This window comes from Oryx dammah, unplaced genomic scaffold (genome assembly GCF_014754425.2).
Source record: "Oryx dammah isolate SB20612 unplaced genomic scaffold, SCBI_Odam_1.1 HiC_scaffold_6, whole genome shotgun sequence".
In the NCBI taxonomy this organism is placed as follows: domain Eukaryota; kingdom Metazoa; phylum Chordata; class Mammalia; order Artiodactyla; family Bovidae; genus Oryx; species Oryx dammah.
Genome location: NW_024070190.1, coordinates 18,677,497 through 18,689,633, shown reverse-complemented (window position 1 = coordinate 18,689,633; position 12,137 = coordinate 18,677,497). Strand labels below are relative to the sequence as shown.

The 12,137-nt window shown below is 53.9% G+C and overlaps 2 protein-coding genes across 2 annotated transcripts in view; both read left to right on the top strand.

Moving 5' to 3' along the window:
• The window catches only part of ADIRF (adipogenesis regulatory factor), a 2,289-nt gene extending 378 nt beyond the window's left edge, over window positions 1-1,911 (top strand). Inside the window, exons 2-3 of the mRNA XM_040242164.1 lie at window positions 1,453-1,515; window positions 1,719-1,911. Coding sequence (XP_040098098.1) covers window positions 1,453-1,515; window positions 1,719-1,825 — 170 coding nt within the window. The 3' untranslated portion in view covers window positions 1,826-1,911. The remainder of the gene's footprint in view (window positions 1-1,452; window positions 1,516-1,718) is intronic.
• Window positions 1,912-9,290: 7,379 nt separating this feature from the next.
• Window positions 9,291-12,137, top strand: FAM25A (family with sequence similarity 25 member A). The gene is made up of 3 exons (XM_040242162.1): window positions 9,291-9,431; window positions 10,811-10,873; window positions 11,945-12,137. The coding sequence occupies exons 1-3, from the start codon at window positions 9,359-9,361 to the stop codon at window positions 12,076-12,078; spliced, it is 270 nt and encodes an 89-aa protein (XP_040098096.1). The 5' UTR covers window positions 9,291-9,358; the 3' UTR covers window positions 12,079-12,137.

Genomic DNA, 12,137 nt, shown 5'->3' with positions numbered 1-12,137 from the left:
GGAGGACAGCGGTGCCTGGGCGGGTGAGGCACTGGCATTGCCAGAGCCAGTCCGAGGAGGCTGCGAAGGCGGCGAGTGGCCCCACCCGGCCCTTAGGGGAGAGTGAAGAAGGGAAAGCGGACTCTGCCACCAGGCGATCTCTGCCCGCCAGGGTCCCAGAGGCCCATAGAACCAGGATGGGATGAGGAAAGCAGCTCCAGGCTCCCCCTCGGCTTTGCTTTGAGCACTCCTCCCTTCCCCCCAATACGAATTTCCCCTTAAGTCCTCACCCAGAGGACCTTCCCACCCTCTCAAGGCCAAGGCAGGTCACTATTCTTGGTCTCCATCTCCAGCTCTCTCCTCCTCAGACCTGAGGCTACACACCTTGGGGTGAAGATGGACTGGGGGGTAGGGGATGTGAGGAGACTCTGGGCGCACCAGCAGTTCCGGCTCAGCCTCCCTTGGGACTCCAGCTCCCAATCAGTCCTATGCATATCCCAGTCAGCAGACAACACCTAAACCCACCCTATCCTTCAGCAGTGCCCTAGGAAAGCGAGCAGTTGCTCCCCTAGGCCAAAACGGTAGCAGGAAGCCTCGGCTTACAGCACCCTTCCTTCTGGCCCTCAATTTTCCCATCTGTAGGCTGAGTGCAGAGGCTCCTTCCCTGTGGTCTTGACTGTGCTATGTCAGACAAGGAACCCAGGGACCTCTGTGAGCAGCAGATCCAGGGCCTGCCTGACCCCTGTGCACCTGGCCCCTGGTCTGGGTAAGGTAGGCCCTTTACTGTTCAGCAGATCGCTGAAGGCCAGAGCACCTGTCTGCCTACCCAGCAGGGGGGACACATCTGAGCTTCTGGAAACTGTTCTCCACAGGTATAAACTCTGGTATAGAGGAGATGGCCTGACCTTGGAAGTTTCACCTCTTTCCTGCACTTCATTTGCTAATGCCTTAAGCTGCCTGCCCACAGAGGCAACTGGCAGTCATTGCTTGTGTGCCCTCTGGGGAGAGGCACAGAGAGAGGAGGTAGTGAGAATGCCCTGCAAAGTAGAAGTCCCAGTGGTGGGAATTCAGGCATTTGGGCCAAGCTCCTAGGGGAGAAGTTGTTAAAGGGGGCAGTGCTCTTCCTCGGCCATGCCCAGCAGCAGCCACAGCCCAGATGCCAGTTCCAGCCTGGCCCTGCCCTGCCTTCCTTCCTCTGTTGGATATTTTCTCAGCAGTCCTGAAGATCACAAGGGAAGCAAACCAGAGGGGAGGAGCCCAGAGTTATAAATAAACAAGAATAATACCCTGGAGTCATGGAAAGGGCTCATGCCCCTTGCTGACTGAGTGGCCTTGGTCAAAGGACTTTACCTTAATGGCATCCATCCTTGGGCGTGTAAGACAGACCACTCTAGAGAACAGATGGGGTTGGAAGGTGGAGCCCCTGTGGTTAGTGGTATCTCAAGAGCTAAAGCCCATATCTCTCTGTTCCAGTGACTTCGGCTGGAACAGCGGTTCAGCAAGTGGTGGATCAGGCCACAGAAGCAGGGCAGAAAGGTCTGGTGGGGCTGGTGGGCAAGAGGGTGGAAAGCCCCAGCACACCTCCATACTCCACCCAGCCCTTTTCCAGACACACTGTCTCCTCTGCAGACCCTCTATCCTCATTGCTTCCTGGGGAGGGAGCCCCAGGGGAGGCTAACCCTGCATGGCTGTGGTTCCCCAGGATCCCGCCCTCAACTGCTCTTTCCTTCCTTCCCCAGCCATGGACCAGGTTGCCAAGACTACTCAGGAAACCATCGACAAGACTGCTAACCAGGCCTCTGAGGCTTTCTCGGGTTTTGGGAAAAAATTTGGCCTCCTGAAATGACAGAAGGGAGAAATGGGTGACTCCCTTCGAGGCCCGGAGCTTTGGCAGGCTCTTGGTGGGCCACCTCATTAAAACATATATTCCTACCCCGTGCCCACTTCATGACTCCTTCACTGGGCCCAGCCCTCCCTCGCTTAGAGCAGAGCCTCAGCCCAGAAACTCAGCCCCTAGTCCAGAGACAGTCCTGGCATTCCAAATACGGAGGAAACCCAGACTGACTGTCCAAGAACTCATTTGCCTTTTCTCAACCGCGTATCCCTACTCTCCCTTATTTTAAGTTCAAACGCCATTTAGGTACGTGCCTCTCCCCGCCCCCGATTCCAAAACCGCTCTCCCAGTTCCAGGAACCCGGCCCTTCCTAGAAAGGTCATACTCGATCCCCAGAACTTCGAGGAGCTCAGCTCTGGGCGGGGGACTAAAGATTCCATCGGCCACGGCCTCGGGAACTTCTCCCAGCGAGCTGAGCCAGGAGGCTGGGAGCATCGAAGCAATCCAGAGCTGGGCGCCGGCGAGGACTTCAGGCGGCAGGAACTCTCGGGGAAGACAGGGAACGCAGGGGAGTGGGTCTGGCCCTAGCCACTCTAACCAGCCCGTCTGGTGTTTGTGCGACTGCCGCGCCCAGCGGTGAGTCACCGGGCGGGACCAGGAGGGCGAGGACACGCCCCGAAGACCTGGGCCCCGCCCGACTGATTTGGTTGGCGAGGCCGCCAAGAGCTCCGCCCACGACACGCCCCCCCGGGAGGGCCCTGCGGCGCACAGGACTGTGCACGTGAGCGCGTTGCACATGGGCCTGAAGTGCAGGCACCCGGCAGAGTGCGCGCGCGCGCTAGACCACTCCCGTTGACACCCCTTCCGTTCGGATGCGCCAGTATCTTCTGGCCTAGGGTGGAGACCGGCGTATTTTCGGGCAGATCCCCAAGACTGTCTAGAGTTCGCGCAAACTTTATTCCCTCCAACCTCCCCTGCACGTGTCCACGTGTTCATGCACGCGATACTAGCTCTGGGTAATCCCTGCTGGTGAGTGACTCATCGTTGCCACAGGATAAGCCCAGCCCTGGCGCCGGGCACAGGCGGCCCTCTTCATCCGAACCCTCGCCGCACTTGGCTGGTAACGCCCCGTTCCCTTTCCCCAGCTTCCCGCCTTTGTGCACGCTGTTCCCTCCGTCCGTATGATCTCGTTCTCTTCTGGACGAGTACATACATAGTCATGCCTTTTCAACTCTGGCTACAGGGCACTTCCAGTTCAGGGGAGACTGATAGAAAAAAAGCGCCGTCTTTGCTTCATACTCGAGACCGGCTTTCCTAGAGGCTTTCGGCGTCCTGCCAGCAGGGTGCAGCGTCGCGTCCACACCCCCGCACCCCTCCCCTTCACACCCCTAGCCCAAGTCTTTCTGTGTGTAACCGTCTGCCCAGGGGACCTTTCCTTTCTCCAATCCGAGATCTCTCCCAAGGAAGCAATAGGTTTCCTCCCTAATTCTTGTCACCCTCACCGCAGGGCCAAGCTCAGTTTCACGGTTTGTTCCTGTTTCTGACTTCCCCAAAGAAGGCCTCACCTGGTCTACAAAATGGGCCAAGACCTAAAGGGAAGGTCCTGGAAGAGATACCTGGAGTAATGTGGAGGTGCTTCCAGCATCTCCAGGAGCCCCTGGCCCCAGGAGAGGATGCCAGGGCTGGGACAGATCACGTGGGGCCACACCCAGAGGCGGGTGGGGCTGAACTGTCAGAGCCTTCAGGCCCTTTGGGTAGGCACCCTTCCCCTGCCTGACCCAGGAGAAATCCCAGTTGGCCCAACAATCTTTCTTAATCCTGTTTTCCTTCTGAGTGTGTTGGCCTTAGGAATGGGTGTGTGAGCCATCTCAGACCAAGGAGAGGAGGAGTCGGGTCTGAGGACCAGGAGACTTCTAGGAAAGTGTTTTTCATCCTCAAAAAAAAAGACGAAGCATTTCTTCCTCTTCCATTGGACATTTTTGTGACCGGAAATGATCCTTAGGACTCTGGCAGCCACTTCTAACCTCAGGAGGAAGGAGCCAGAGGAAAGCCAACTGGCTGATGAGGGCAGAGCAGAAGTATGAAAAGAACCTATATCCCAAGTTATTTTACTGAGTCCCTAACTTAACCAGTCCTGCACCTGCACAGTAGGCAAAAGGATCAGTTTTCTCATCGTTTAAGCTGCTGTGAAGTATGTTTCTATTACAAAGAAAAGCTAAAATCCTGACGTTGGCTCAGGGAGAGTAGGGTCCTTCCTTTGCAGCCTCCCTCACCGCCTCAGCCTCCTTGCTCAATACCTCCCCCTCTCAGTTTCAGCCCCGTTGACCTCTGTTCATTTCCCTTGGCCTCGTGCTTCAGCTCGCCTCTGTCTCTGTGTGTGCTGTTTCTTTCTTTTTTTTTTTTCTACCTGGAATGCTGTCCACCCTCCCTCATAAATCACCCTTGTCTAGACAGGTGGCTTCTGCCCTTTTGTCCTTCAGATCTCAGCCTCCCAGATCGGCCCCCAACATACACAGAATGGGTCCAGCCACTGCCGGTGTGCTTCTTTCCCCACTGATGGACTAATGAGGGGCTCTCCTGTGTGCTTTGCTCTGATGGCTGTCCACGGGCTGCAGCCAAGTCCCCTGTGCTGATGAGTGCGTGCCCAGTGCCTAGAGTGGGGCTCTGGCAGCATCCGCCGAATGAGAGCAGGGATGATGGTCCGCTGGTTCTCCTCCCAGATAACAGAATCGCCATGCTAGGGTCCCTCTAGTGCCATCTCCACCGGGCAGCCCCTGCACGTCTCTCTGCCCCTGAGCATGGGATGCTCCCATGCGCCGTGCGGATGCCTCTGCACTCCTCGATTCCGCCAACGCGGAGCCCTGGGGGTGTGGCCAGGTTGGACGTGTCTTTGGCTCTATGTCTGGGACAAGGTGGATGTGGTGCTAGGGAGCCCTGGGAGCCTGTAGGGGCCCAGGCCTGTCTCCATGAGGCTCATGAAGTTAGTGAAACCCAGACAGGCTGAGGAGAAGAAGGCTGTGGCCTCTGCACCTGCTGGGTCTTGGTCAGGTCTCCAGAGATGATTCTCCCATTAGCAGCTCCTCAAGTGGTTCCTGATTCTCCCAGTTCCCCAACTAGCCAAACGCAAAGTCACCAACACCACGTTTTGGACTTTAGCTCTGACTCCCATCAAATTACAGATGAGAAGGGCAGAGTTTTCTGCTTTCCACCTTCTCTCCCTTTCTCCTTTATTTCTGCTTGTTGTTAGTTGTCTCGTTTCTCCTCCGTGAAAATACATAGCATTTACATTCCATTCCTCCACACCTTTGTTTTATCTTAGATCTGTAACTGAAGATACAGCCTACCATTGTCTGCTGAAGTATTTTCTATTATCTCTTGGTTGGTTGGAGTTAGTCCTCTAGAAGTTTCCTCAAGAATGAAATATTTTCAGATGAACTGAGAAGACGTCTGGGATGTGACCTGAGAATTATTATAGCTAGGCCCCTTGGGTTACAGCAGTGTGTCCATGAGGGTTCATGGTGTTCTGTTTTTTGTGTGTGGCATTTTCTATTTTTAAAAAGGTTAAAAAGTTAAAAATCAAGAAAGAAGAGCTCATGTGAACTATATTCTGTGTTCTTAAATGTGTGGAAATGTTAGTCTATAGCCTTTATACTTTATCCTCAACTGGGTTTGAAATTTTCAGCTCACACTTTCTTCCTTGAGTGTCTTCTAGATATGGCTGCAGTGCCTTCTGCCACAGAAGATTGAATAATTCCTGTAAGTCTGATTTCTATTTCACTGGAATTTCTTCCTTTTATTTACTTATGGCTGTGCTGGGTCTGTGCTGCTGTGTTGTTCCTTGCTGCCCCATGGAGTTTCAGGAAGGGGAAATGGAACCTTTAGGATTTAAGCTGCTGTCACGTTGCTTCCAGACCTGGAAGTCTGGCAGGCTCAGCTGGTGTTCTCTGTTTTTGGAGAATCCACGTATTCGGTGCCGTTCACTCCCTGCCCTCGTCCTGGGAACTGGCCTCTTGAACCTCATTTCCCAGGCTCCCTTTCCTTCGGGACTTGTTGGGCTTGGCTGCAGGGGATATCAGTAGGAGATAGAGAAGAGAGGGGTTTATCCCTCCTGCTCCCTTCTTGCCGGGCATGGTTGGGCAGTGGCCTTGTTCCTCCGCTGACCGTGGCAGCTCCTGTCTGCTGACCCTCTCCTATAGCTGGAGCTCGCATCAGGGTCTACAGCCCCTCCAGGCCAAGGGTCCCCCATTGCTCCAAGTCCCTGGCAGCCTCACCATCTCTCATTGACTCCCTTAAGTCTACCCACACCTTTGTGAACTCTCCATTTCCTCAGCTACCTCTCTGATGTGCCCTCTGCTCATGGGTGTATGAGAGCTGGGTTGCTAGGGAAGTCTTCTTTTGGTGACTGACAAACCAAGTCTCCCGGAATCTCTTCTTGGCTCCCCTGTGACTGGAATGGGTCTGTATGTATAAGTTATATGGGCTCTGTGTGTACTGGGAGCTCAAATCCATGAAGAAGAAGTAGGAGAAAGCATAGGCAGGATGACAGTTATAAAACTCTTGCTGTTCATGACATTTGCAGTCACAGGAGAAAAAAAAAATGTATCATGCTTCAGATGTGAGACAGCCCTAAGTATTTAAGCATACTTAAACTTTTTTTTTTTCCCCCAGAATTGTTCATTGCTCAGTTGGCAAATTGCTTTTGAAAAATTGGCTCTCCTTGACTTGATGATGGAGTCATCTGGTCCTTTGCCAGACTGGGTTGTTGAGCAGATTCCATTTGAATAATTAGTTGACTCTTGTCAAAGCTCAGTTCTCGCAGCCCCAAGTGTAGGACTTGACCTTCTGACTCAGGACAAACTGACTCGGCTGCCTGTGTTCAAGGCCTGCTCTGTGGGGACCCATCATGACAGGCTTCTGCCCAAATGGGGTGTTTCCTACCTGAGTCACCCCAACCTCATCCAGGTAGGAGTAACCCAAGCCCAACCCCTTAGACCAGAATCCTTCTTAGGAGGGTGTGAGACTGTCCTAGGTTCTTTGGGCTGGAAAGGAGTCCACCCTCAGGGAGCCCGGATGGGCTGGGCTGAGCTGAGAGGCCAGGGAGCTGGTCAGAGCTACAGTGGGAAGGCTGATGGGACTAGAAGTGGGCCAGAGCACCAAGGTCTGAGGCCCAAATCCAGTCTTGGGCAGCTTGGCCTCTCCAGGCCTTCCCTCTCCCTATTGCATTTGGGATCTGTACCTGAACCCAGCCTTGTCAGGAGATTTGGGGCCATGATAAGTTGTCACTGGAGTCTGGGTGCTCACACCAGGGCTGTGCATTAAGGAGGAGAGGGTCCCATGGGCCAGGGGATGTAGTGAAGGTAACAGCAGTCTGACAGGGAGGAGGAAAAGTGTAGCCAGAGGGCTCCTGGCTGGCACCGGGGCCAGAGTCCTGCTGAGTGGCCGAGCCCTGATGGGCCTGTCAAGGAGCTGGTGAGCTCCCAAGGAGAGGGCCACAGTGACGAGTACCCGAGGGTGGGTACTGGCACAGTGGGGTCATGGGGTCTGGAAGCCATCCCAGAGCTGGTGGCTGACACCGCCATCCTGTCAAGGGGTCCAGCAGAAAGGACCCATGTAGGGGTGGAGGACACACGCAACCTCAGAAGGAACGGGCAGGGGGCTTTGATGGGCCCAGGGAGCATCCCTGCAGGTCTCTCAGGCCAGTTCCCACCGGCCATGTCCCAGAAGCGCCCCCACCCTTGGCAGTGTTATCCAAAACCATGAGCAGAACTCTCTGGGATTTGGATGTAACAGGGAGGCCAGAGTCATCTAGACCTGCTTAAACTGCAGGGCCCCTCACTTTCATGGCCACTTCTGAGTCCACAGGGTCAAACATATATATATGTGTGTGTGTGTGTGTGTGTGTGTGTATATTCACATGGATAGTAATATTCTTTTCCTTAAAGGGACTCTCCAAATTGTTTAAGACCTGATCAGTTCCTGCTTATGGCACATGTGGGGCTATGGCCTTGTGACCCAGAGTTCCTGCTGGCTATACCATCCACTGCCCACCCTAGGGCGGCTGGCCACTGCCCAGGGCCTCCCAGCACCACGCAGGAATGTGGGAGGGCCTCGACTCCTTAAGCCTGTATCAGGTAAACAATAATTAAACCCTGCCTCTCCCTCCTGGACTCCCCTGAGAGGTAAGGGAACCTGTATGGGGGGAGCAGCCTCAAACTCCTGCCCCAGGCCTGGACTTGATGAGCAAGTCCTTGAAAGGGCCTTCCCTCCATGACTCCTAGCCAGTGGGAGTTTCATCTCCAAGCCCTCTCACTCCGAGGCAGCTTTATACCCCTGCCACTCTTTGTTCCACCCACTGATTGGTCAGGGCTCACTGCCGAGCAGCATGGACCTAGCTAGCATCCCTAGCACATCACTGATAAGAGGGTGGGAATGGAAGTTTACCAAGAGTCTGCATGCCTGGCCCCACCAGCTATCAGTGACAAGGCCAGGAAGGCATGGATGCCCCCATTTTATAGATGAAGAAACTGAGGCTCAGCTGGGCTAGTGACTAAGGGAAGCAACATGTGATACGTGGCTTGAGGCATCTCTCTCCATCCTGAGTAACTCGGAAGGCAGTCTGGCTCCCTAAGCATGTAGTGTTTCAGGGACTGGTCGAGCTTCTTTCCGGGAACTCTTGCTACAGCCAGAAGCACACCCCCAGATGGTGGCAGGGTCCTCCATTTACTCCCCTAGGACCTTTTGGGTGGGCACTTCTCACTTCACAGGGCTTCCCTAAGAGGCCAGGCCCCAGAGTGCAAGGAGGACTGGGTTCCCTTACCTGCAGGCTACCTAAGTGCTGGGCCACCCAGGTGCTCCCCTGAGTGAGAACCAGGTAACTGCAAGTCCGGGATGACTAGACTTCTGGTCAGCGGTGCAACCTTCTCTGCCTTGGGCCAGGCATGGCCCTCATTTTCTCTACTCCCCCAAACTGTCCAGTGGAGGCTGCAAGGCTACTCTGCTGAGCTGAGTTGGGAATAGGGAGGGGAGCGGCCTCCACTTCACTTGTATTCCTGGCCTGGGGGCTGCGCAGGTCCCCAGGCTTACAAAATGCTATACCCCTGAGTAGGCCACCCTAGGGATAGTAGGCAGCAGGCTGGACGTTCTTGGCCTTGTCTGGATACCCAACTGTGCCCAGACTGCCATGAGTCCAGGGGACTGGCAGGGCTGAGGTCGCCAGATGCCTCTCGCCCTACAGGACACTAAGGCCTCTTGCTTTGGGAGAGGGGTATGTCTCAGAACTGAGCTCTGTCCAGCCTCATGCTCCCGGTCCCTGCCCCTCATGGGGTCTCAGGTTATGGGGAGTGGGGGTTTCATGTTGCCAGAGGAGCACTTCCCCAGGCAGAGCACTGGGGTGGCCCCACCCAGCTTCTTCCTCCTGAGCCTGTGCTGACTCACCATCAGCGTGAGCACTCGTGTCACAGAGCCCGGCCAGGCATCAGAGGCATCTATAAAAGCAGACTGGTCCAGGCCCCAGCATCCTGCTTGATTACCACCTGTTGCCACACAATGCTGGGAGGCCTGGGGAAACTAGCTGCCGAGGGCCTGGCCCACCGCACGGAGAAAGCCACGGAGGAAGCTGGTAAGGACCCTGGGGCTTCTTTCCCCTCGCACTGTTCCTCCCACTGGGGGACTCAAGACAGACTTGACTGGGCCAGTGAGAAGCTGATCCCAGCAGGATTGGGGCAGGCTTTGGCCTCATGGAGAACCAAGGATGATCAGCTCCATAGGCATGGAGGTAGGGGACTGTAGAAGCTAAACCAGTAGGAGCCGAGAGAGGTCCACTGCCCCAGCAACCCTCCTGGCCAGACCTGTTTTGCCCCCCCCCACCCCCTAGGCTTGACACATTGCTGGGGTCTGTGGCTGTGGGACGGAGGCGGCAGCTCAGAGGAGCTCCCTCGTAGCAGGAGGGGAGCCAGGGTGCTGGGTGAGCAGCTGGTGACTTGACTCCTTGCCTCTGGAAACCGGCAGTGGGTGGGAGGCTTTCATGTTAAAAGAGCTTATTCTAAGTATCCTATAGATGCTACAGGAAAAGGAAGGTGGATTTTAATTTTTTACCATAACTTTAAAGCTTCAAAGATTTCTTGCTTAAGAATCCCGAAGTCTGATTGTGTTCAAAGTCAGCCCCTAGGGTTTACACAAAGGACATTTTCAGTTTCTTCAAAGTCCCCGGAAACTCTTTTTTGTACATCAGCCCTTGGATACAGAGAAGCTGATCCAAGCCCTACCCGTTTGACATTTTGTGAAAAACAGCTTGTGCCCAAGTTTGCTGTTCTCTTTCTAAATGGCTGCAAACATGTCTGTGTTTCATTTTAGCTTTGCAACTGCTGTTGACCGCCCACTTTCATCTTGACCAGCTCTCTGAGCACTGTGTTATTCCCAGGACAAGGGAACCCAAGCAGTGGAGTTAATTCTAGGAGTTAGAATCTGAAATAGTCCTTCTGGCCCAACATCTTTCAGCTCTAGCACGTTACTGCCCTAGGAGGGCAGAGAGTTTTGTCTTATTGGAGGAATTGCTTTGGGGGACGTGGTGTTGCTGTGGGCGTGGGCGGGGAGTGGTGGTGGTAGGGGTGAAGCTTTGACATTCAGCCTCCTGCTGCAGCCTCCATTCAGCCATAGGCAGAAGAGCAGCTCACCTGAGAGGCATGGTGACCTGGGAAATAGGCCCAGCCTTGGGTCCAGGTCCCCAGCCGACAGGAAGGCCTGCTCATCAGCATTCCAGGCCTTGCTGGGCGAGGGACACGGAGAGCCCTGTGCCCTGCCAGCTTGGCTGCTAGCAGCCAGGTCCCACTCCAGCCTCTGAAGGAAGCCAGCTGGGGGCTCTTGCTGAGCAGCTTGTCCTGTCCTGGCGGGAGTAGCATCCCGGAGGCCCTTCTGGGATACCCAGGGCTGCCTGGACCCTGCCGTGAGGATGGGCAGCTTACACTGCGCTCTCACTCTGGGCTTGTCTCGTCTTTTCAGTTCATGTTGTGGAGGGAGTGGTGAAGGAGGTGATAGATCACGCCAAGGAGGCTGGAGAGAAAGGTAAGGCCAAGTTCGGGTGGGAAGGAGGGAAGCTGGGTGTTGGCGGCAACCTGCTCCTTGCCTAGCCAGGCCAAGCCCTGCCCCCCAGGTTGCTTCCTTTCAGCTGGGGTGCAGTTCCCTGCGCTCAGCTGAGATCTCACACTGTACTTGCCACAGCAGGAACCATCTAGGTGGTCCTCTCTGTGGAATGTTAATAAGATGGTGTCACGAAAGATCAGGCGGCAGTGTGCTGGGACAAAACATTGGAGACATAAAGTATATATTTGTACAAATTCGTATTTGTTTAAATGTTTATATGCTTGTTTATATGTTTCTGTATCACAGTGTACAAAGCTTGTGTATGTCTCACTCCTTACAACAAAGTAGTTTGCAGATGGATTAGGACTTAAATATAAATACATGAAATTATTAAATTCATAGAAAAGAACGTAGATTTTGGCATAATCTTAGAGAATGGAGGATCTTTTTAATGATGACAGGAGACCCAAAGGCCATAGAGGAAATATTAGGTAAATTGGACAGGGTGTGCTAGGTCACTTCAACCGTGTCCGACTTTCTGCGACCCCGTGGCCCATGGCCCACCAGGCTCCTCTGTCCATGGGATTCTCCAGGCAAGAACACTGGAGTGGGTTGCCATTTCCTTCTCCTAAATTGGACGGTATAAAACTTAAAAAATTTCCATAGTGAAAAAAAAATACCATAAGCCAAAGAAAAGAAAAACCACAAACTGAACAAAAATATTTGTAGTAGAAATGATAACCCAATATAAAAATGACCAAAAGATATAAACAGACAGTTCACAGAAAAATGAAGCCTGAGTAGGCAGTACACCCGCAAGCAGATGCCCTGTGTCACTAATAGTTGCAGAAATGCAGGCTGTTTGGAGAAATAAAAGCAAGTGCGAATGCCTTCATCCAGGAGCTGCGCTCTGCTCTGTCCCACAACGCCTGCAGGGCGCAACCCAGTGAGGCTGCCGCATCCCACAGGACACTCCAGGCGACACCAGCCCAGCGAGCGACTTGAATTGTTTTCTTTGCTCACCTGGACATTCTTCATCTTCCTTCCCAACAGCCATTGCTGATGCTTTAAAGAAGGCCCACGAGTCGGGGGAGAAAGTGGTAAAGGAAGTCACTGAGACGGTGACCAGCACAGTCACGAATGCTGTCACACATGCAGCAGAAGGCCTGGGCAAACTGGGACAGTGAGCTTGCCTGCCACCAGCAGGCTCTTCCTGAATCGCAATAAAAGGCTGTGATTAACTGTG

What these genes read in the sequence shown, in the direction of transcription:
- FAM25A (XM_040242162.1), top strand. Translation starts at nt 9,359, where the DNA reads ATGCTGGGAGGCCTGGGGAAACTAGCTGCCGAGGGCCTGGCCCACCGC. An exon ending in GAAAGCCACGGAGGAAGCTG is followed by an intron (nt 9,432 to 10,810) that starts GTAAGGACCCTG and finishes TCGTCTTTTCAG; the next exon opens with TTCATGTTGTGGAGGGAGTG. An exon ending in CAAGGAGGCTGGAGAGAAAG is followed by an intron (nt 10,874 to 11,944) that starts GTAAGGCCAAGT and finishes CCTTCCCAACAG; the next exon opens with CCATTGCTGATGCTTTAAAG.